Raw genomic sequence first — 24,429 nt, 5'->3', positions numbered from 1 at the left:
GCGTGCGTGCGTGCGTGTGCGCATGTCCGACCTGGGAGTCTCTGTTGCAGTGCTCAGAGGTGAGGATGAGACCTGGCAGGTTGCTGGGTAGGTCCAGCCGTCTGAAGTACCAGACCAGGTTCCAGTAGATGATGGGGTGATGGTCCACCATGTCAGCCTCTGTGATCACTGAGTCGCCCTCGTTCTCCAGCAGACTCTCGAGCTCCTTCCACAGCACCAGTGGGCTCAGGTAGGGAACCGTCACAGGCTCTGGGTTGTGAAGCCGCCACTCCATACTCAGTGGGTCCTGAGTGTCACAAAAAGAGAACTGCTTAGGTTCACAGCCAGCTTGTGCTCTAGAGCCACGATCTGGCCTGGGAATTCCTCTGTGTGGGCTGCAACCCAGCCCCAGATAAGCAGACGAAAGTGAATGGATGGATCGATGGATGACAAATGGTAATGGCCTGCATTTGTATAGCGCTTTTCTAGTCCATAGGACCCCAAAGCGCTTTACACTACATTCAGTCATTCACCCATTCACACACACATTCACACACTGGCAATGGCAAGCTACCACAGCTGCCCTGGGGCGCACTGACAGAGGCGAGGCTGCCGGACACAGGCGCCACCAGGCCCTCTGACCACCACCAGTAGGCAAACATGGGGTTAGTATCTTGCCCAAGGATATTTGACATGCAGCCAGGATGCAGCCTGGGATCGAACCACCGACCTTCTGATTAGTGGCTGACCTGCTCTGCCACCTGAGCTACAGCCAAATGACTTATTTATATATGCAGGAGATGTGAGTGATTAACATTGTTATGGTTAAATATTAATGAAGACAGGTTTGAAGTTATCCAACACAAAGGGATATGCAGCAACAGGTTTTTGTTTTGGTTTGCATTATTTTCAGAACTGGACGTTTTAAAACCTCTGTCTCTCCTTTCATTGTGTATTTTGTTCCCAGAGTAAACTACTAGAGGTACCGAACATGAACACTTAAGTTCACGGATTCAAGACATGCCGTACACACACCAGTCCAGCCTTACCGTGGCTTCGTTCAGACAACTGGGCAGGCTGCCTGATGTTGGCAAACAGCAGTTGTGTCGGGTCGTTTCATCCAGAGGACCAAAGGCGCTGACACTACGGGCTATAGGAGCTCCAGAGGATAGCGCCCCCTGCCGGCGTTCTACGGGTATATTGATGCCTTGATCCCTGGTTGACCGAGACCTGCAAAGATACAGCAAAGACAATTTGGCCCTTTTTCCCATAGACAATACTGACTATTTGAACATAGGGTCAATGATTAGGTATAGTGTTACTTTTCTATAAACAGCAACACTGATTTCTTTAGATCACATTAAGAAATTTCACTCTGCCTTCGAATTACAAACTGTATATTTTACAGGAGAGTGTCAGGGCAGCAACCTGAAGCAAACAGTGACTCAAAGCACAGCAGGAATGAAAACCAGAGTGGCTGGAAGAGAAAATTCAGGTTTTAAATGGCCAAGTGTGAATACTAACTTTAACCAACTTGAAATCCTGTGGCATCACCTGACTGATAAACTGAAACAGGAGCAATAGTTCAAAATCCCTTCTCATCCTGCAGCTAAAGGATGTTTTCACATGTTCAATTATTTGCCCACTGTGTACTGAGCTGTGTTTAATAAAGACCAGACAAATTTTCATGGTATTAATTTATTCAACTTGTACTTGTCTACACTTGGATGCAGATCAGGGAACATAATTCAAAAGCAATTAATGCCACAATTGTGGTAAATACACATCTGTTTGCTTGCTCTATGTCAAGTATTTTAGCGATATATCTGTTTCTGTTCATCCCTATTGCTCACACATTTCATAATCTCAAGTTTCCCCCCAAATACCTCACAAAATTGCACCTGCACACACACACACTCACACAGGCACACACACACTGAGCTTTGTTAGGACAGGTGATGCAGATTCACTGCTCTTTTACAATGCAGATGTGGAGTGTGTGGATGCAGCTACAGTAGCTTTTCAGTTCAATAGCATTGTGTAACCAGACAAGCTGCATGAAGATGAGCAGAGGTCCACAAATAAATTAAAAAAAATAAAATCATACAGCACATCTAAAACTAAACTACAGGAAGAACAAAATTTTTAATGATGATGATGATGATCGCACTGTATTTCAGATCTCAGGCCATAATAACATTGTAACAGTTGTACAAGACACGAGGTAAAAGATACGGAAGCACAGACAACAAACAAACAGAACAAAAAGAAGTCCTTTTAATCTGAAGGTGTCTCAACAGTGCAGTACTTATTTTAATTTATTTTTTCATATTTTAGACAAAGCACCATCTTTTCATGTTTTCATGCATTGCTTGTTAACAAATATTGTGAAAGATTTTAAAAACATTTGTATGATTATTTGTCTCACTAACATGTTTTGATACTAAATTTAAATCAGAAATGAGCAAAAACATAAGTAGCCAAAAGCTCCACTACATTCAGGTGTGGTATGTTAGCAGCAGCTAATGTAGCCTCAAGCTTTTCATTATACAACAAATGTTTTGTTTATCTCTGTCAGTCAGTAATTGTGTTCTTTTTACTGTACGTGCTCCAGTTTCAGTCAGAGGGTTTCATTTGTCACTACTGTCCACACTTTAATTCTTAAAGAATTTCTTAAATTTTCAAAAGAAAACTAGCAAATATTTTGATTTTGACAAGAGCATGTAAACAAATGTAAATGTAAGAATGTAGTTTAACACTGAGTATGAGTGCATACCTTGCTGAGCACTCCTGCACAGCAATCATAGGGGACTGAGGGGAGATAGCTGTCGTGGGACAGGGAGTAGACAAGGTGGATGTCCCTGTGTCCAGCCCTGTGGAGGCAGAATATGACGAGGTCGTCGCCTCATCTACTGATGGGCTGCCCTTCAGGAAGAGCCTGCAGAGAGGAGAGAAAAAGGAAAAAAAAACATTACTTAATCAGTACTTAATAAGACATTTCTCAAGTAGTGGAACTTTAAGTAGAACTTAATCACAATGAAGGTTTTGTGCTTGTCTGTATTCTTCTTACTTACCTGAAGCAGCGTTATCGATACTGAAGAGAACATCAAGTAACAGAAATAATCAATTACACCTGTGGGGTTCTTTGCTTTTGAGACCAAAAGCACTCAAGTCTGGAGCCCACTTACAACATTTTGGTGTCGTCTAAAAAAATGATATGACTTTTAATTTAGTCATATCTCCACTTGGATGTGCTTATGCTAAAGCTAGGCTAACACAACATCCATAAAGTTCTGATGAAGGTCACCTTAGTTTCAGTGTGTTAAACGCGTAATAATTAATGACTAAGAATGTACGTGTCTCAACTCTAACTTTTGGTTGAACTTTATTTGAAACGAAGCAAGCCTTAGATCATTTAAAAAGTAACTTTACATAATTCTGGCATTTAATCAATATGGACGGAGGGGGAAAAGATGAAGGGGAGAAGAATTGAAGGTGACTTATTTCATCTTTTTTGACAATATAGTCAATAGTCAACAAGCACATAAAAACAGCATACACACATACAGCACTTGAGCATTTGCCTACCTGCCAGGTCCTCGCATGTCCCTGATCTCCACATTGAGGAACGGCAGGAATGGGTTTCCACAGAAGGGGCAGGTGGTGTTCAGGTTGGAGTCGTCTGCTGTCCAGCCGGCCATGATCTCCTCATCATACACCAGGCAGTCGCAGGTCTTACAGCGAGAACAGCTGGAGATCAGCAGCTGGAGGAAGAGGACACAGACGCAGAGACACGTTTAGCTTCTGTGGAAGATTAGTTTTGATATTTTTTATCTTGCAGTTTTACCTCCATGGCGTAGTTGTTGAAGATGCTAGTGTTGCTGGTGTACCGTGAAGAGCTGAGGTCCGACTTGTCTGGCAGAGAGAAGCCAGGCAGTCCTGCATCAGGATGAACAAACTGTCAGAATATGTGAGGGGGCAATTATATTTATTTGAATTTATTCTTTATTCTTATCAGACTACTTGTCATTTTCCATCTTGGTGTGTTAATGTTTGCCATAAAGAACAGGCCAGACTACTGAAAGCAGGTCTAAAGCATACTGTAGATAATCAAATTCTATATTCTTCTATACAAACTGCAAAGCTTTGTTTTTTCATTGACTACACTAAAGAGGAAAATACAGCGATAGCGTTTCTTGGTTGATAAGTAGAAACCCGTTGCCTAGAATCAAGCATTTATTTATACAGTGCTTTTCACATAAACACAGAGTGCTTTATGAGTCCAACACAACGCACATGAGAATGATATTAAAGAAAGAAAACAAAGCAGCACGAAACAGAAAGAAATTAAAAAATAAAAAGCAAAAAATGCACAATTTTTTAAAAAGGAAAAAGAACATTCATTTGAGTGAATCTTGTGCTGACCAGGGAGCAGAGATGTGGGTCTTCCGTAGCTCGATCCTGCAGTGGGACTGTCCAGATGGCTGCGGAGGGGGCTGCGTCTGGGACTCCTGCGAGGTCCTGGAGGGCCAACAGGGCCATTCCTCAATGGAAAGACCATTGAGTGCTCTGTGTCTCCAGAGTCCTCATCTAACAGTGAGGAGCAGTCTGGATCTCCCGCACCGAGGGAGGACACGCTCAAACGGTCACTCTGGCTGTCCTGGATGAGGAGAGCAGAGCATTTCAGTTTTTGCCAGTCTAACTTCAAACTTTCACAGCAACTGCAGATTATTTTAAATGACTTATTAGTAACTCTGACTGCCTCCAAGAAGATCAATGTAAAAATATAAACGAAACCACAGCACGAATCACTCAAATCTACAGGTACAATATTTAGTTGCTTATATGAAAGAAAACAAAAAAACAACAAACTGTGCTACTAAATTGTGCAATTTATTTAGGTTTTTCAGGGGGAAGAATTCACATGGATAATGTGAAAGTCTCAAAAACTCCAATGAGGACACACATTTCTGAAATGTCTCACAAAAGGAACACTCACACAGTTTGCACATGGCAGGAGAAGATTATGTACTGTCTTTGGGAGAGATTTTTGTTTTGTGGTGTTTCTTCTCTATTGTTTTGGAAACTTTATAATAAAGAGCAGAACACAATGACACAATTACTAATGCAGGATTTCACAGAATCCTGCTGGACGGCCACAAGATGGCAGCAGCACACAGGCTTTGGTCTCATTCATATGCTGAGTTATAGAATAGTTAATAGTTGATGTAAGTCACTGGCACAAACTTGTTACAGTGTAGAAGTACAGATTCTCTATCAATAAGACTACAGGCGTTTGCACAGTAGTTGGAGATATTTTTCACTTAAAACATACATTATTGGTTTAAAATTAGGGTGTAAATTCACATCTAATACTCTAAAACAAACAAAAATGGTGGCGTCAGCCAGACGATTTTGAGAAATCTTGAGGTTCCTGTGAATTTTCTCTAAAATATCAAAATCAAACTAAAGCCTATTTTGTATGTGGTCAGCACACCATATTTATTTTTTTCAATGAAAAGAGAGAGCAGGACTCTGTACCTTGGTGGGTGTTGTGTATGTGGCAAGGCGCGTGTACCAGCGGCTCGCTTTCTCTGCTACTCCCTTCCCAGCAGAGAACATGCTGGTCTTGAACACATCCAGTGTTGGCGTCAGGAGTGTATCTAAAGCAAAAGAGGAGGAGGAGAGTGAAGGTGACGTCAGGCTCATCCTGTCCGCCCTCTCTCTGTAGGGGCTGGGTCGAGGACTCGGGCTGGGGGTGGTGCTCAAGCTTCGAGTTGGAGGCGAAGACCACAGATGTTGGCGCGAGATGGGCTGCGAGGGCGACGGCGGCTGGAAGGTGCGGGAGCGAGACACTCCTGCAGTCCTGAGGGGGGAGCTGTGGGGGAGGCTGGCTCTGCGGGAGGAAGCAGAGAGTGAGGAATGGTGGAGGAGGACGGGGCTGGCTGGGTCCTGGAAGTCCAGACTGGGCGTGCGGCTGCTCAGCGGGCTGCCCATGTGGTTCATGTAGAGCTCAATCTCCCTGGCCAGGTGCCTCCGGGCACTAGGAGTGCTGGCCTGGTCCCCCTCCGTGTACCGTTCCTCATTTTGCTGATCAGACTCTGCTGCCAGGAGGGAGAGAGGGTCGTAGCCTGTTTCAATACCTGTGCGCTTCACAGTGCCTCTGTTTGTCATGGTGCTCACACCACCATAGCTGGCGCTACGTTCAACAGCTTTTTTATAAGGTTTTGCCCCCTTAGAGGGCTTTTCGAAATCCAAATCCTCCAGATCAAAAATGGCCTCTGTAGTGTTCCTGTCCTCATCGCTGGAGTCCTGCCGCTCCGCCTCCTCATCCACTTCCCTGTGATCACTACTCCTGGCAGCGTGTGACTTAGCAGCTACCCCCTCGAGCCCACCCAGAGCCAGGGAATGAGGCCTCCTAGCCTTAGTGAAGTTGGCACCAGCGAGGATTTTAGCATCTGCGCCCAGGTGTCCTGCGATTTTATCTGGATCAGTTTCACCCTGGCTCATGCCCAGGCCCAGGACAGTGGTGCCACTCCCACTGCTTCCCACAGTGTCACCACTCAGCCGACGGCTCTTTACACCCTGCCAGTCAAGCGCAGAGCCACTGCTGGCGCTGCCCACCACCTCCTCCAGAGTGCTCTTATGTCTCCGGAGCAAACTATTTGTCTGAATCTCACCAATCTCATCCAGGGAGGTAGTGAAGAGGAGACCTGCAACGTGGTCTGGCAGACAGGGAGAAAGAGAAAAATGGCATTTGTATCAGGAGATGGCACGAGTGAGCAAAGGAAGTGAGATCACTTGACTTGTTAATTTTCAATGTTAGAGAAAAGATCATGGCCTCAGTCCAGCTTGTGCACATGAGGAAAGACACCAACTATAACTACAGAGGAGCCTTTCAACAAGGAACACCCAAAAAATAAAGCTGTGAACTGAAACAGCTAAATAATTTCAACTGTTTGTCACAAAATAAAAGTATGAGTACGGGTAAATTGTCCAAGGCACTCCTATGTTTATATTGAGGAAATCCCAAAAAGAAAACCTTGAAATGTGAATTACAGCAGAGAGAGACAGTTAAGGTACCACATTAGAAAATCTATTAAGCTCTAAAGTCTAAGGAGCTTGGAAAGAAAAGCGTCTGGACTTCTTTGAGTTGCTTGAAGATGTTTCGCCTCTCATCCGAGAAGCTTCTTCAGTTCTAAGGGTCAAATGGTGGAGAGTCCCAGATTTAAACCCAGTGCAAGTATCCCCCCCAAAGAGGGACAAAGGACCCCCTGATGATCCTCTACCTAATAACATGAGCCAAAGTGTGAAAGCGGGTGTGGGTCACAATCAGCCAGGGTTTCGGGTGAGCTCATTGCGAAACCTGGCCCCACCCTATCATGTGATTTCCTGAGGTCAGATGGCCCAGGATGTGAGTGGGCGTTAAGGCGTCTGGGAAGGGATCTCAAAACTGGATTATAGATGGCTGACAGTTGGTGTCGTAAACCACCGCCTCTGTTCAAAGATGGTCGCTCACAGTGGACGTAAATGGCTTCTTTCACTCCTCTTTAAAACCATCTGTCCTCTCTGTCCAAAATGTGAATGTTGGCATCCTCGAAAGAGTGACCTCCTTTGTCCCTCTTTGGGGGGAAACTGGGTTTAAATCTGGGACTCTCCACCATTTGACCCTTAGAGCTGAAGAAGCTTCTCGGATGAGAGGTAAAACGTCTTCAAGCAACTTAAAGAAGTCCAGACGCTTTTCTTTCCAAGCTCCTTAGACTACGATGACTGAGAACCTTCACAGACATTAAGCTCTAAAGTTTGCAACTACCTGCGCTGGCGGAGCTCTTGGGTTTACAGGCTGAGTCATCAAATGGACAGCTGCTGCGAACAATGCCACGGGGTCTGAAGGAAGAACTCATCTCCAAGTCAAGCTGAGGGAGGCAATCTTTGCTTCCCTTGGCACTTTCTGTCTCTGACACTACAAACACGAAAAACAATTACAATTTATGCACACAGCACAAAACACACCAACATTCTTTAAAAAAAAATTAACTGCAGGACAACAAACAACTGAAAGCTTTGATGTTCATGAGAAACCAAAAGGAATGAATCATCTCTAGAGGAGACAGAAAGATCAAGGCAGAGGAAAGGGAAATCCCTCGTGGCTACAATGCTGCCAAGTTAGGTTTTTTTTTCCCACAGTTAAAGGCAAAGGAATATCAGGTGACATCAGATCAGACAGAATACTGACAGGAGCTGCAGTCGCTCTCCTTCTTGTCGTCTTTGTCAGGGGCAGAGTCCTGGCCAGCGGGGTCTCCTCTCCGCACCTCCTCTTTTGACAGGGAATTATAACCCAAGTCTGACTGATCACCTAAAAAAAAGAAGGAAAAAAAAAAGAGTACAACTTGGGTGAAAGACAAGGACAAACACAGGCAGTGAATTATCTGAATATCTAATTATCTACCTAGTAAAGCACAAAGTCACAGAAATACACATCACACACACGGAAAGTGTAAGCAGAGGGACAATTCAAGAACAAAGTTGAGGTCCAAGCCCTTTACTTCCATGTTGTATGCTAGATAACAACACTATACACTGCATTGCGCTATGGGACTAAAATCTTACATGGACAGGAATCTACTGTAGCTTTACACTGTAGGAAGAGAGATACATGAAACATCTATGAGAGAATGAACCAGTGAGCCATTTTCTTCTCTTTATCTTCTCAGTTCTGCCTGGCACATTGTTAGTGCTGGGAGAAGGCAGAAAAAACAGCTAAGCTGTACTGGATAAAGGAATCCCCCCCGAGGCACGCAGAGATCTACAGTTACCATATAAAAACAAACTGCATTTTTACAGCTGCTAATGATTCTGACTGCTACGGCTCGAGGCTCACGCTTCCATCTGTCTCTAAAAGTTTTCGGGGTCCTCAGGCAACGAGCTGATTGATTCGTTCTCCTCTTTCATCCTCCACACGAGCCTTTGTGGCAATCACCTCTAAATAAACCATGAGGCTGCACAGCTCAGCTGTGATACAGCATAGAACAACTTGCAACTGACGGCGAGTAACACAACTCCAAATCCTGGAGAGTAATAACCAGTTAGCTGCACATGGAGGTCCTTCCCACCTGCTGTGCTGTGAGCTGTGTCTCACTCTCAATCTTTATGCACACGAGGCGACGCTTCCTGCTGAGGTGCCATCTCCATGATTAAAATGATTTCCGTAATCAAAAAGAATGCATCTCTGGATAATTACTCGCCATAATTGACAAAGACAAATCACTCAGTAGTGAGAGTGAGAGTAAAACTCGTGGGAAAAATGAGCAAGGAAATAGAAGTGGACTTTGATGTGCTGGATGGAGCAATGACACAGTGGAGGAAAGAAAGAGGAGAGGAAGTCACAGGGAGGAGAGCAAGAAACAGTAACACGTAACAGTGACAATGACAATGACGAGCAAAATAAAAAATGTTGCAGAGCAGCTAAGATAGATAACACAGACAAACGCAACCAGAATCAGACAAGGCTGACTGAGAGAGAGAGGGTTTACCTGGGTGGAGGGTGGCTTCTCTGAGCTCAAAGCCCCCACCGTGTGAGTGCGCCACCGGGGCCCTGGTGCCCAAGCTGCCGCCCCTACAGCCGACTGCATGCGAGGGCAACACAGGCAGGGCCAGAGTGAAGGCAGGTTAGGGACAGAGCAGAGCAGAAACCACAGCCGCAAAAACCAGGCGGCGATCATGGATGCACAAAAGGATTAACAGGAGGAAAAACAGGAAGCGGAGGAAGGGAGGTGTAAATCGAAGAGGGAAATGAGGAGTAAGTGAGTTGGTGAGTGGATCGAATGAGGAGGGAGGATGAAAGGGTGACAAAAAGAAAAGAAAAAGATGTTGAATAAGATGGCTGCTATTGAAAGATGGAGTCACGCAGCAACCATCTGAAGTGTACCTGTGCTAGATCTATCATCAGTGGGGTCTACTTTGATGGAGTCGGCGGCGTAGGGGCCCTGCTCGACCAGGTTAGTGTCGGCAGAGCTATCCAGGCTGCCGTGACTCACAGCGTCCAGGTCGCTGCCATCTGCCCAAAAACAACAAAGCGTTAAAGGAGGCTGGTGGCGTTTAAGCTCAACAAGACACAGCCGCTCTATTTTTACCTCTTTTTACATCAATTACACCAGTTTGGATTGCATAGAAAATTCATTATTTTGTGGGTGGAAAGAAAAACGTGTTTTCATTTCATGAAAATTAACTCATAAATATTTTAAATGAAAATTAATGATTACTTAAAATCACACTGGAGTATCTTTGCAGGCGTACAGATGCCCATTTTGAGCAACCATCACCCCTGTATTGGCACAGCTAGATGAGTGTGTGGAAAAATCTGCCTCTGTGGGTTCATTTATATTCTCAAATGTCCAAATGACTTTTTTCTTTGAAACAGGATTTTTGTTAAAAGACATTAAGTTTTGTTGATGTAGTAAACAGATTTCATACAGCACGAGCACCACGGCCTCCACAGAACAGCACAAACTGACTGACCAAAGAATAAAGAAGACCTCGATTCACAACTGAGTGAGATGATGTCAGAGTCTCTAATTTGTCAGACAGACACCACACAGGTCCTCAATTGGAAGCCTCACTGAATGGTACCCATAGGAGCCAGACCATGACGTTTCAGGAAATGTTCTTTCTCTCTTCCATGAAAAAGTCTTCATTTCTCTCACTCCAGCAACTCTGACTTAGTTCAAAGCAAAATAATTTTTTTTGAAAAGCATTTTGGGACTAGATTAAAAACAAAGCTGATGACGTGAATACGTAATGCTTCTTTGATCAGCACGAAGTCAGCACTGCACTAACATTGTCAATCTGCCTTTTATTACATAAAATGTAACACATCAGGTAACATAGCGTGCCACTGATAACACAGGAGTCATGGTTTATGAAAATGAGCCTCTGCATGTTTTTATGTATATTTATATCAGATTTTTTAATTGATTTTCTGTCTAACTTATGGCTCAGTCACACTAGAGTAAAAACAGGACAGAAACCTCCTCATGACTAGAAAAAAATCCATGGCTGCCTGGTGAGCTTCACTGAGTTTCTTTCATTGATTCATTCCAAGTAGTAGCAGCTACCCGCAGGGTGTCCAGAGGTTGAGCATGCAAGACCCTCAACATCTGGGTGACCCTTTATGAGTGCAAGGTGATTGCACAGGTTGCCTGGTGGGAGGCAACCTGTCTCCAAACAATCTGCAATCAGTCTCAGGCAGACTGGCAAAGTTTTGCAAATAACTGCTGTTGAGTTTGTAAAAACTGACAGATTACCAACATGTTGCAGTCTGGTTAGCTTCATATATAAAAGCAAGGTTGCTGATCACTCGATCATTTTGCAATAAAAATGCTGTCCTGCAGCAACTAGAGGAATTTCTCTTTCAAATCTGTGAGGTTCTGGTTGAACTCTGAATGTAAGTACTTCATTGGAATTTCTTTTAGGGGTGGGTTTGTTTCTGTCTGCGGGTCCACGGTTTGTGTTTTCGCCCTTTATGCGCTGATTCTAAAGCTGTTAGTTTGATGTCTCTCCAAACAATATTGACCGAACCAGCAGCAAAAGAAGATCCAAACTACGCTTCACATAAACATCGTCATGTTTGATGTTTGTCGTTCTTACTTTTACTGTTTTGCTTCGACCACGATGCACAGCTCTCTCTCACTCTCTCTCTGTATCAAGAACAGTTTCCCGTCTAAAAATCTGTTTTCTTCATTATTTGCTTGCTTGTTACGCACAAGTCTACCGTTGTTTACAGCTCTGTCGGCCGAGGTTTTTTTTTTCGTTTTATATACTTCCGAAAAGAAAACCTAATTTCTGCCGTTCAATACTGAACAAATTTAAACTTTTTAAAATTATGCAAAACGCTTAGCCGTGTCGCTAATAAAACCGCTGTAACTTCAGAGGTAATGTTCATGTGTTGATTAATGGTTTTCTTTCGTTTTTTGATGTACTGCAGAATATTTTTATAAAATCCCAGGCCAGGAAAACCTTCATGTTTTTCTGTGTTTTATCTTCAGCTACTTTGACACAAAGGCATCTGCTGTGATGCTCACACCTTTGATAAAGTCTTGCGTGTGTCAGCTTCCTTTTTATAGATACAAAAATATGTAAATGTACTGATCTGAATTATAATATTTCTGACTGTCAAAATTTCCCAGATTCAAATAGAATTGAATTAAATCGAATCGTGGATCGAATCGCTTGGGGACCCTGTGAATTGGAATTGAATCGATTCTAGAAATCAGTGACGATACCCAGCCCTAATTTCTTTGTATGTAGACGGCAACAGATTTTTTTCACAAACAGACTGCATATAACTGCCAATTCACTCACATGTCCTATTCCCATTTTCATACTTGAACGCATGACATTTCTTTGAGGTTGGCAACTGCACACGAGTAGTTACAGACACGGGCCCTTTGAAGAAAATCCAATTATATAAAACAGTGGTTGTAACAATTCACTTGGGTTATACAATTTGCCCAAATTTCCTAAACTGTAAATTTATTAGCAGGATAATATCTAGTAATTTTGTGTTAATTATAAGGAAGACAGGCTCAGCTGTTGCACATAAAATTGATTCATTCTAATTAGCTATTAGCGTAGACTAAAGAGTTGTTTGACAGTGCACATGTAATGGAAATTTGTTGTGTACTATAAATAAGATATAGTGCAATTGTGGCTTGTGTGCTTCTTGTGCAAGGATGAGTGTGTGCTTGTTAAATGGGAACACACAGGAACCTTTGGCTCTTTCAGACTGAATCAGCACTGAACTGTGGAGAAGAACACAATGCACCCGTTGCTAACAGGCAGTATCTTAAAAAAGCAGGGATTAGCAGGCTGGGGATTAGCATGCAGTGAGTGTGCAGGTGTTCACTGGCATGCAGGGGAGTTCAATCGCATGCTGAGATAGCTGTGTTTTAGAGTTTCACCTTTCAACTGTAATATAGGTGCAAATTTAATTTTAGGAATGGTGGACAGGTAGAATTTGTTTTCAGAGCTTGACATTCATGGATGGGCAAGTCTGATAGAAAAATGTGAGGGAAGTTTGCTTGGGCTTACAGAAGGTCCAACTGAACTTACGGTCAGATGTTTTGCATGTACTGCTGATGTTTTTATTATTATGAGAAGAAAAATCAGTAGTGCTCCTTTTCTTCTCGGCTCATTGCAGCGGCATGTGAGTATTACACATCATTAGTTTTAGTTGCAGTCCTCTTTAATGTACTGCACCTGAGCTACTAATTAACCATCAAGCCTGGAAAGCAACATCAGCAGTGCATTTTTCCTGGAGTTTGGTTGTGTGTTCATGTTTGTCATTGAAATCATAAGTATAGATTTAAGCAGGAAAAAATGCTAACGAGACAGTCTGTGGCTCTTGTGCTGCAAGCTGCATGCTCAGTGTGTCATCTGCTCTGCCTGCAATGCTACACTTACTGCTTTATTGCCAAATTTGATTAGTTACATCCAGATCTTGTGGAGTAACAGTATTCCAAGACTGAATGCAAATCACCAGGGGACGTGTCAGGTCAAGGACTCTGACTCTCTTCATTAAAGATGACAGACTAATAAGAGAAAAAGGGACATTTCTTTTCTCAGGAATGCAGACTGTTACTGATCACAGTTACCTGACAGAGGGCTCTGGGTGAGGGGTGCGTGTCGTCGTAGTGCCCGTTTGAACTGCGCCACGCCCAGTATGACATTTCTTAGCTTCATCCACAGGAAGTATCCTCCTCTGGTGCTGGAGGGCCATGTGCTCTCCAGTACCGCCTGGGCAAGGAGCAGGACAAAGAAAATGAGGACGGATGTGAGGATAGGATGACATCAGGAGGGGAAACAGATTCTTATCATATCATGAAAAGAAAAATGTTTGCTGCCAAATTAATTCAAAAATAAAATATTTTCATATTCTTCTCCTAAATGAGCGTGACAAGTCTGACGAGCGTCCGACTTGATTCAATTTATTTCGACTGAATATTTTGAAGTGACTGAACTGAAATAGGACCGATCTCTGTTCCATATAAACCCATCTTGAATGAATATTTCATCAAAGGCATTAACTGCACTGGTATTAGATCTACAGTCACACTCAAGATCAGAAGAGCAGAATTGCTGCTGTTGGTGACCAAGTCACGTTCAACAGGCTGATTGGGGGGGGGGGGCTCCCTGGAAAAATAACAATAATAATAAAGAAAAGTGATACGCAGCCGAACAGAACTGGGTTTATCACACCGTCGTTTTTTGTATGCAGGTTCAGAAGATTTCATTAAATAAGGTCGCACTACTGAGCTGTCAGCAGTGACAAGAGGGCTAGAGAAGAACCACATTTTGTATTCAAGGAAGAACTACTTTTTAGGCTGAACTGAATGGCATCGATGATGATATCCTGAGCAACATGAAAAAAAAAGCTTGACATTTTGTGAATTGTGCTTCGTGAGGGTAGTTGGAAGAATATGACCCTCATATTGCTCCAGTAAATGTGAAGCTACAGGCAGCAGACCGTTTAGTTGGGCTTAGTTTAAAAGAAACAGAAGAGCAAGTGGAAATGATACCCCATTTCTGCCAAGGGCTAAAAGAAAATCCCTCTGCTAACATCTCTGGAACTCATTAATTAAAACACTGCAGCTGTTTGTAAAGTTCATCACCTGCTGGTTCTAGTTTCATACTGACAGTTGAACTGGCTGAAAACAATATCCCATTTTACATAATTAAAAGATAAATGAGATTTAGTTTTAAATGAGATTGACTGACTTCTTACTCTGATATAACAGTCTGACTATGAACCCAGTCCAGCCTCGTGTAGTGCAAAGACAGATCCATATGAAAGAGCACTGATGACAGAGAACAGTTGGTATGGTTTGTCTAACCCACCGAGGCCAAAAATCTGCAAACATTAAAACCTGTTCAGTTTGCTGCTGTGATGTCAAAGCTCTTCTCGCTGATCATGCAATGTCGCATTTATGCTGAATGAAAATCCTTTATTTATTCTTTGACATGTGACATACAGTGGGGCAAAAAAGTATTTAGTCAGCCACCGATTGTGCAAGTTCCCCCACTTAAAATGATGACAGAGGTCAGTAATTTGCACCAGAGGTACACTTCAACTGTGAGAGACAGAATGTGAAAAAAAAATCCATGAATCCACATGGTAGGATTTGTAAAGAATTTATTCGTAAATCAGGGTGGAAAATAAGTATTTGGTCACCTCAAACAAGGAAAATCTCTGGCTCTCACAGACCTGTAACGTCTTCTGTAAGAAGCTTTTCTGTCCCCCACTCGTTACCTGTATGAATGGCACCTGTTTGAACTCATCATCTGTATAAAAGACACCTGTCCACAGCCTCAAACAGTCAGACTCCAAACTCCACCATGGCCAAGACCAAAGAGCTTTCGAAGGACACCAGGAAAAGTATTGTAGACCTGCACCAGACTGGGAAGAGTGAATCTACAATAGGCAAGCAGCTTGGTGTGAAAAAATCAACTGTGGGAGCAATCATCAGAAAATGGAAGACGTACAAGACCACTGATAATCTCCCTCGATCTGGGGCTCCACGCAAGATCTCATCCCGTGGGGTCAAAATGATCATGAGAACGGTGAGCAAAGATCCCAGAACCACACGGGGGGACCTGGTGAATGACCTGCAGAGAGCTGGGACCAAAGTAACAAAGCTCACCATCAGTAACACACTACAACGGCAGGGAATCAAATCCCGCAGTGCCAGACGTGTTCCGCTGCTGAAGCCAGTGCATGTCCAGGCCCGTCTGAAGTTTGCCAGAGAGCACATGGATGATACAGCAGAGGATTGGGAGAATGTCATGTGGTCAGATGAAACCAAAGTAGAACTTTTTGGTATAAACTCAACTCATCGTGATTGGAGGAAGAAGAATACTGAGTTGCATCCCAAGAACACCATACCTACTGTGAAGCATGGGGGTGGAAACATCATGCTATGGGGCTGTTTTTCTGCCAAGGGGACAGGACGACTGATCCGTGTTAAGGACAGAATGAATGGGGCCATGTATCGTGAGATTTTGAGCCAAAACCTCCTTCCATCAGTGTGAACTTTGAAGATGAAACGAGGCTGGGTCTTCCAACATGACAATGATCCAAAACACACCGCCCGGGCAACAAAGGAGTGGCTCCGTAAGAAGCATTTGAAAGTCCTGGAGTGGCCTAGCCAGTCTCCAGACCTCAACCCCATAGAAAATCTGTGGCGGGAGTTGAAAGTCCGTGTTGCTCGGCGACAGCCCCAAAACATCACTGCTCTCGAGAAGATCTGCATGGAGGAATGGGCCAAAATACCAGCTACTGTGTGTGCAAACCTGGTAAAGACCTATAGTAAACGTTTGACCTCTGTTATTGCCAACAAAGGTTATGTTACAAAGTATTGAGTTGTATTTTTGTTATTGACCAAATACTTATTTTCCACCCAGATTTACGAATAAATTCTTTACAAATCCTACCATGTGGATTCATGGATTTTTTTTTTTCACATTCTGTCTCTCACAGTTGAAGTGTACCTCTGGTGCAAATTACTGACCTCTGTCATCATTTTAGGTGGGGGAACTTGCACAATCGGTGGCTGACTAAATACTTTTTTGCCCCACTGTAGGTACAGATCATTGCATGCTCCCCTGCCCTGGGCAACTTCAAGTATTTCATTTATTTAAATTAAATGTATTTATTTTTTTATTTTCAGTTTAGTTTTCTATAGCTATGGATCACCTCAGGTTCTGCTGTTTTTTTACTTTTTTATATGGAACTATATGAATTTAATAGGGAATGAAGGGCAGAGTTAATATTTAAGCATGCTTATGCAGATTTCTCATTCCCATACTTGGACTTCAAACACCTACAGAAGCATAAAAGAGGAAGAAAACCCACCTGTAACTGTGAACACAAAGCTTGTGCCAGAGTACAACTCTGCCACCTCCTGCCTCCAGGCCATCTATTTCTAAGGGAAAATATGATCCTCTCAGGTGTCAAAACACTACCCTTAGTAACCTTTACTGCAGCCTTGCCTCTTGACAGTCTGCTCCCACATCAGCCAATTTACTTTTATGCTCCCTGGTTCAGCAGACCAGGGGCAGGTTACAGTGATAACAGGGATGTGGTTCATCCTGACACCTGCGGGTGATCGCACACCGTGTCACACAACCTTGGGGGTAAGCCGCAAATGTCAGCGATGTTTTCTTTTATCTGAATCTGAGTGTCTGTTTGCCATTGTAGCCATTGCTACAATGAAGTGCCTCTGCTTTGTGAGTGCCACCAAGAGACAGATGATTTTTACTGACTGTGCAATGAGCACAGCAGTGTGATTATCTGAATGCAATTATTTATGCGACTGCTTGTGAATCATGAATAAACAATCAACAAGGTTGCAATCAGTATGCCTTATTATCATCCAAATTCCTAAGCTATGTTTATCCAGAAGATCAAATTTGAGAAACTGCATTCAATCTGGGGCTTCAGAGGTCACTCAGAGGTCATTTCCTCTCTGCATCTTAATCTTTGCTTTTATTTATTCCTTCAGTCATATTAAATATGACATTTACTAAAACAAATACTTTTTTCATAATGTGGCCGGTAACCTGATTGATTTCTACAGTAACCAATTCTCCAGACTTTTATTACTCTGCCTCAGTCTGCACATTTATCCATCACTGCTGACAAAAAACAAGTTTCTTATTTGACAGTCGCTCTATAAATTGCCAGTTGGCTGTCATTGGTGTGTCCATGCACTAGTTAAAGTTGCAGTAAAATCAGCAGATTATTTATAATGTGCGAACAAAACAGATGGCAAGCTCAGGGGAGCAGGGAGGACAGCAACAGTGTTTGCATGTCCCAGCATTCACGTGGATCCGTTAGACAACGCAGAGCAGTTGATATCAGTGAGAGTCATAGCCTATCCATTTTTAAAACAACAAAGTGTAAATTTGTTGATAGATTAATTTCACACAAGTTCTGCCTTCATTATCATCAGCAGTACCACTGTACCTTGTTATAGTAACCATACGTTATGGCGTTGGGGTGGACTCCAGCCTTCTTCATCTCAAAGAGGACCCTCACTGCCAGGACAGGCTGCCCATACTGTCCACACAGCTGCATCAGAACCCGGTAGCAGACCTGCATGTGGATTGTTTGGGCAGAAATACTACAGACTGAAAAACAGACTGTGCAAGTGTGTTTGGACATCTTGAATCAAAAGACTGTAAACAAAATCTGCCACTGTTTTTAAACTGGATGTGATGAGTGAGGAGTGGACGACTGTGTAACTGAGGCTGGCAACTTTGTAATCACACAATCGAGCAATCAAGGATATCTTTTTTTTTATACTAATGGTAAATAAATGGTAAATGGCCTGTATGTGTATAGCGCTTTTCTAGTCCGTAAGGACCCCAAAGCGCTTTACACAACCAGTCATCCACCCATTCACATACACATTCACACACTGGTGATGACAAGCTACATTGTAGCCACAGCCACCCTGGGGCGCACTGACAGAGGCCATGAGTACCATCACATGAAAAATTAACTTCATGCTGTATTCCACATGATCTAAAACTAGCAAATGAGTCTATAAACTCATCAGAAAAGTGTAGACTTTTCTTTCCTTCCCGACAGTTAGAGAAAATACATGTTAATAATAATAATGATGTACACTTTTATTGATCCCCGTGGGGAAATTCTTCTCTGCATTTGACCCATTCACTCAGTGAAGCAGTGGGCAGCCACCAGTGCAGCGCCCGGGGAGCAGCGTGTAGGGATGGTACCTTGCTCAAGGGTACCTCAGGGTAGCCGTTCAGGGGATTCGAACCCCTGACCTTCCGATCATGGGGCAACCGCTCTACCTACTGAGCTATCCCATGTTTACGGCACTTCTGTACTGGCTTCACTATTTAGATCTGGAGGCTTTGTCAAAGTTTCATACACAGTCTATGATCAACAGTTAGCAGGTAATTTGGGGCAACAGCTGATGTACCTCATCAGGGGGCTGTAGCTTCTTCGCCTGCATCTTCCTGAGGACGTCGTAGGCTGTGCGAAGCGCTCGCACCTTGGAGTGGCACACCTTCACGTATGCTGGCAGGCAGATGAACCACAGGCCGTAGCAGTGACGCAGCAGGCACTTGGACCACAGCTGAGGAATGGATGAGTACTTTTTAGCAATCTTCTGGGCTGATTTGATCTCCTGTGGATGAAAAATAGAAGCAGAAATTATGCATAATTCGGTCTCGGGGACATGTCGAATTCACACAGGAGATAATGGCAAATGAAAATTACCTACGCTACTGTCTCATGTCAGAAAAAGCTGCAAGGAAACCATGTCAACAAGACAAAAACTTCTACTTGCATCTTTTTTAAATCTGTGGATTGCTTGAAGATGTTCAGTACTGTGTGCTTAATTATCAAGTATCAACTTTAAATACTGACTCTACAAAAGGAAATGTTTTTTGATGGTCTTACTTGCTATCAGCCTTGTAAAATTTTGGAGATTCTTGGAGCATGTTTGGACGTGTAGGTAAAGCAGCATGTATTTTTGCCTTATTTATAAGCATAAATAAATCAGTATGAAAATCCAAATGAACCCATAAATTGCAGTGTTACAAAAAACATGTTTCTGTTGTGCTGACCTGCTTGGTGCGTCTAAACATGGGGGCAGGGCTGGTGGGACAGCTGTGCCTGGCAGCGAGGCGGGAGGAGGGCGTCTGCAGACCCTCCACGGGGTCAAACAGATCTAAACTCAACACTGGGAAACCATCATACCTAATGAAAAACACACATTCACACATTAGTGAAAGAGGGCACACAGTTATTTACATGCATACAAAGTGGGTTGGCATCCATCAGGCTGGAGCCTAAACACCCTGTGGGGAATGGTTGCTTCCAAGGTTAGAGTGACATCAATACAAAACCTTTTTTGTAATTGTCTACAAAGAGAGCTAATAAAAAAATGTGGAAAACTGCTGGTCATTATGGATTATGATTGGGACATAACTTAAGTGCTTCTGAAAAAAAATAATAAATTATTCAGAATGAGGCATGACTGCAGAATACAAATATTCAGCTCCACATGGTCCAGCAGCAGAGTTCAGTCTTGGTCCTCACTTTGACAGCTCAACTCCTGCTGGTCCTCAGTCAGCTATTGAAAAGAAAGAACTAACCAAATTGAAACTTAATCTATTGTTCAGATTTTTCCCTGCTGTTAGCTGTGAGAATTTCCAGTTCATCTCAAGGAAGGACATCTAGTAGGAGGATTGTACTCAGCAGCATATTTGTATGTCTTTCCAAATTTAAAACAAATATTACTCGTCATTTGTGCACAACATTCGACTTTGTTATTCAAAAATGTCATGCAAACAAAAACATGCAGACATCACAGAATGAAACTAGAACAAAATACTATATACACCATGTGCACAATTATTAGGCAAGTGAAAGATTCATTTTACTATGGAACAAATCCAGTCCTCTCAGTCAAGCCAAACTGTTAATAAACCTAAAAACCTGAATGTTTAACAAAGGAAATGTTACACACTCTTTTGTTTAAAACCCAAATTTTCCCGTCGTACTTGTTTATTTTCATTTTGTACAGGAAAGATAACACATTTAATTAGCAAAGATAACATAGGCAGTCAGCCTATGGATGAAAGATGACTGCCATCAGCCTTTCATCCATAATCTGTCAATTTTTTTGTGCAGCAGCAGCCACAACCTGCCAAATGCTTAAAGAGGTATACTGTCTTCCCTGTTTGTAAATCTTAAGCTTTAGAAGGGCTAACAAGGAAGAGGGCTGTGTCATTATTATCATCTTTGAGACCTTTACTGGGTAGCCAAGCGCTGGAGTACTTGTTTTCATGCAGTTCAATGCACCATCATATGTACTCAACAGTCTTATTAAATGCTGCTAACTTTTTTCTGTACCACTGCTTGAAGAAAGTATCCTTTAGGACCTGGCAATAGGTTTGGGAGTTTATTTTAAGTTCATCTTCAATGGTGCAACTAGCTCATCCTTGATAATAGCAGCCCAAACCAGTGCACCTCCTCCACTTTGACTCTTAGTACCCTTTAACCATTCGTGATCGAGTTATGATCCCATCTATCTGGTCCATCAAGAGTCACTCTCGTTTCATCTGTCCATACAGCCTTTGAAAAATGTGTCTTCAGATATTTCTTTGCCCAATCTTAACATTTCTAACTTGTGTGTCTTGTTCAGTGGTGATCGTGTTTCAGCCCTCCTTACATCAGTCATGTCCTTGAGCAATGAACATCTCGTAATTCTGGACACTCCAGGTAGATTGCAGTTCTGGAGTACAGTGGTACTAGAGGATAATGGCTTCCTGGTAGCGTCACGTTTAATCCTTAAGTCTCTTCCAGTTAATTTGCATCTATTCTATCTATCTATCTATGCACCCCCATTCCTCCATTGGAAATGTAACTGTACTTCCATAAGTACAGTTTGTACCTGTAGCATAGTGGATGCTCCTCTCCCTCGGGCAGAGGAGGCAGCTCTGGAGGCGTGATGAAGACTGTGTGCTCACTACGCTGGGATTCATCAATCTCTATAAGCCGGGTCTCCTCCGGCCTGTCGCTGTCCACCTGCAGAAAAGAAAACACAAACATGAAGGAATGTGTGCAGGTCGTGAGACTGTGACCTGTCATCTATGACACCTGAAGGCAGTATGAAGCACCCCGTCTGACAGATCGGAAATTCCATATAGATCTTGATGTTATGGCCTATAATAAGTCTTAGCAAACATATCTTTGCCCAGTATTATTCCAAAACAGCTGATTCTGTTGGCAGGATTGTTACAGAATGAGTGTCAGAGCTGAAGAATGATGACAAAGAGTGACCTAGATTTTACTGCTTCCCTTTCCTTGCTTTTTTAAAGGATTATTTTTATACTTACGTTTCATTAGCAAACTGTTTAATGGCAGAACACAATATGACATCTGAGTGGAAAGTATCATCAGAATTGTTGTTATAATCATTACAACATACCAGAAGGGACTCAAAAATAACTATAATTACTGTTAGTGGTTTAAATGCCTCATTTCATGACATTCAGTGTCATTTTAGCCCATTAAGGAGCTGCTCTTCAACTGAGTTGAGAGTCTAAGGGATAGAGGTTGTAATGTAAAGTACAGATTTTGAAGCCTTGTGTGTCTTAATATAACAAGGATACAAAAATAAAACTGATTTAATGTGACTTTGTTAAGTATTGGTGTTCTTGTTCAATTGTATGTCTGTTGTATTAGTGAGCAAATCCACTGAGAGTCTCAAATTCCTTGCTTGGCCAAAAAAGCTGATTTTGAAGTAAACAATGCTTTGAAAGTTTGAAAACTTGGAAGCTAGTTAAACACTGACATTTTTTCCCTCCTCATCTTTTCCATGTGTTTTTACTGTTTTCCATTTGGCTGAGGTCAGTGTCACTACAGCTATCATGAGCTGATACCTGGACCCTACAGAGATTGCACAGGCAGTTTAACTCCTCCAGCATGGCACATCGATACCTGCCAAGGTTTGCTGCCTATCCCAGCACAGTCTCAAGACTCCAGTGCTGGGACAGTTAATCAAGGAGAGCTGGACAGGGCCGTAGGAGGTCCTTAACCCATCAGCACGACTAGTATCTGCTCCTTAGTGCATGAGGGAACGGGATAAGCACTCCCAGAGTCCTACAAAAGGGACCTCCAGCAGGCACGTGATGTGAATGTTTCTGAGAAAACAATCAGAAACAGATATGACGTTCATAAGGGTGGCCTAAGGACCCAGTGTTCTCACTGCCCAGCATTGACCTAACTGGCATTTGTCATAGAATACCAGAATTGCCAAGTCTACCACTGGCGCCCTGTGCTTTTCAAAGATGAGAGCCTGAGCACATGTGACAGGTGTGAAAAGGTCTAGTGAAGCCGTGGAGAACATATGTTGTCTGTAACATAGTTCAGGTGATGGGTCAGTGACGCTCTGGGGAGGCATATCCATGGAGGGAATCACAGACCTCTACAGGCTATGCAATGGCACCTGACTGCCATTAAGTACTGGGGTAAAATCCTTGGACCCATTGTCAGACCCAATACCCAATACTTTTGAGTATCAGCAAAATTGACTAACCTGCTGAATCATTTTTCACTTTTGGGGTATCCTTAAATTCAGCCCTCTGCAGTTTGTTCATTTCTATTTCTATCGAACAATGTGGCATCCTTTCATTCCTAACACGTTACTCAGTCCATATCAATTCCATATTGTGTAGCAGCTTTATAATATGGACTGAATATTGTGTTTGCAAAATAGAATGGACAGATGGATGCACAGACAACCCAGAGGGCTGTGGGCGCAGAAGCTCAATAAATACAGAGTAAAGATCACTCATCCCACGCAACAAGGACATAAACTCAGTCAACACCCTCTCCTCCTTTATATATATCAACGGACACTGGAACAACTTTTCTGTGCAAGCCATCACCTAGAACAACAGTTAGTTCAGTAGCTTTCTATTCAGTAACACTGCAACTCAATTTACAACTCTTACAGGGTTAACTGAACTTAGAGTCAACATCTGTTGTGGTCTGTGTCTGGATTTATCTGACATAAATGGTTTAAAGTAAGAAAAGATGAGGCAGAAAAAACAGGTCATTTGTCGATTCTTAATGTTCGCCTTGAGGCAGCTGCATCGTTGCAAGCGGCAAGTTGATTTGGCTGAAGTTATTCCCCATTTCAAAGTGAATACAAAAAAACATTTCTATGAAATCTGATTATTTTGGGATTGTGTTAATGCATTCACTATCTACATATATACTACCTTCTTTTTCTTTGAACAATTTTTTCATAGCATACTTCAGCCTTGGAAGACCACCTGATTTATTAATATACAAGGACCATGATCAGTTTGATTTACACATTGAAAGATGAGCATATCATGCCAAAGTCAGCTTAAGGTATGAACTGGCTCTATAGAATCTCTCATAACGGTTTGTCCCACTGTCAGTCTGTTTGGCTCAGATACATAGCAAGGAGACTACACTCAGCATTTGGTGTTATGTTATTGTAAGGCTGAGTTTCCAAGACCATATCTACAACCGTATCTCTTTATCGAATGATAAAAGATTATAGGTGCCCACTGATGGGGAAAAAAAGGTGTTCTGATTTTTATTAATGAGGCCAGAAACAAATCTATGTGGGCAAATGAAACAACAGCATAATGGTCCTCATTTATCATTTTCATCAGTGACATTTGGAGTTAGTGCAAAGATTTTACTACAGCCATACTGGTAGGGCAGACAGATAAGACAAAGTGAATCTTAAATCAGAGGGTCTGAGCTTTATGGTGGATTTAAAACACCCAGTGTCACAGAGGGAAGCATCGTAAATTGAGAAGTGCTTAATGACAGGCTTTGGCGCTACAGGCAATGATTTTCTTCAAGCTGGA

The 24,429-nt window shown here is 42.6% G+C and overlaps 1 protein-coding gene and 1 long non-coding RNA gene across 8 annotated transcripts in view; one reads left to right on the top strand and one right to left on the bottom strand.

The window, feature by feature from the left end:
* The window catches only part of LOC101468289 (C-myc promoter-binding protein), a 91,141-nt gene that overhangs the window by 8,971 nt on the left and 57,741 nt on the right, over window positions 1-24,429 (bottom strand). For 3 of the 7 annotated variants that reach the window (XM_076885498.1, XM_004573286.4, XM_004573287.4), the window contains 16 exons: window positions 21,468-21,601; window positions 19,636-19,768; window positions 18,987-19,193; window positions 18,002-18,130; window positions 13,632-13,773; window positions 9,908-10,036; window positions 9,513-9,605; window positions 8,216-8,335; window positions 7,793-7,942; window positions 5,521-6,704; window positions 4,405-4,639; window positions 3,827-3,918; window positions 3,568-3,743; window positions 2,756-2,917; window positions 1,029-1,209; window positions 32-286 (listed from right to left, as the gene is read on the bottom strand). In XM_076885498.1, the coding sequence (XP_076741613.1) occupies window positions 32-286; window positions 1,029-1,209; window positions 2,756-2,917; window positions 3,568-3,743; window positions 3,827-3,918; window positions 4,405-4,639; window positions 5,521-6,704; window positions 7,793-7,942; window positions 8,216-8,335; window positions 9,513-9,605; window positions 9,908-10,036; window positions 13,632-13,773; window positions 18,002-18,130; window positions 18,987-19,193; window positions 19,636-19,768; window positions 21,468-21,601 (3,522 nt within the window). The remainder of the gene's footprint in view (window positions 1-31; window positions 287-1,028; window positions 1,210-2,755; window positions 2,918-3,567; window positions 3,744-3,826; window positions 3,919-4,404; window positions 4,640-5,520; window positions 6,705-7,792; window positions 7,943-8,215; window positions 8,336-9,512; window positions 9,606-9,907; window positions 10,037-13,631; window positions 13,774-18,001; window positions 18,131-18,986; window positions 19,194-19,635; window positions 19,769-21,467; window positions 21,602-24,429) is intronic. The other 4 variants (XM_004573288.4, XM_012925324.4, XM_004573289.4 and 1 more) reach the window with 2 other exon arrangements.
* LOC143419309 (uncharacterized) lies at window positions 109-1,665 on the top strand. Its single transcript, XR_013099252.1, has 2 exons — window positions 109-229; window positions 947-1,665. It is a non-coding gene; the product is annotated as an uncharacterized LOC143419309 (long non-coding RNA).

This window comes from Maylandia zebra, linkage group LG1 (assembly GCF_041146795.1).
Source record: "Maylandia zebra isolate NMK-2024a linkage group LG1, Mzebra_GT3a, whole genome shotgun sequence".
Lineage (NCBI taxonomy): Eukaryota > Metazoa > Chordata > Actinopteri > Cichliformes > Cichlidae > Maylandia > Maylandia zebra.
The sequence above is the reverse complement of the archived record's forward strand: the minus strand, read 5'-3'. Positions and strand labels throughout refer to the sequence as shown.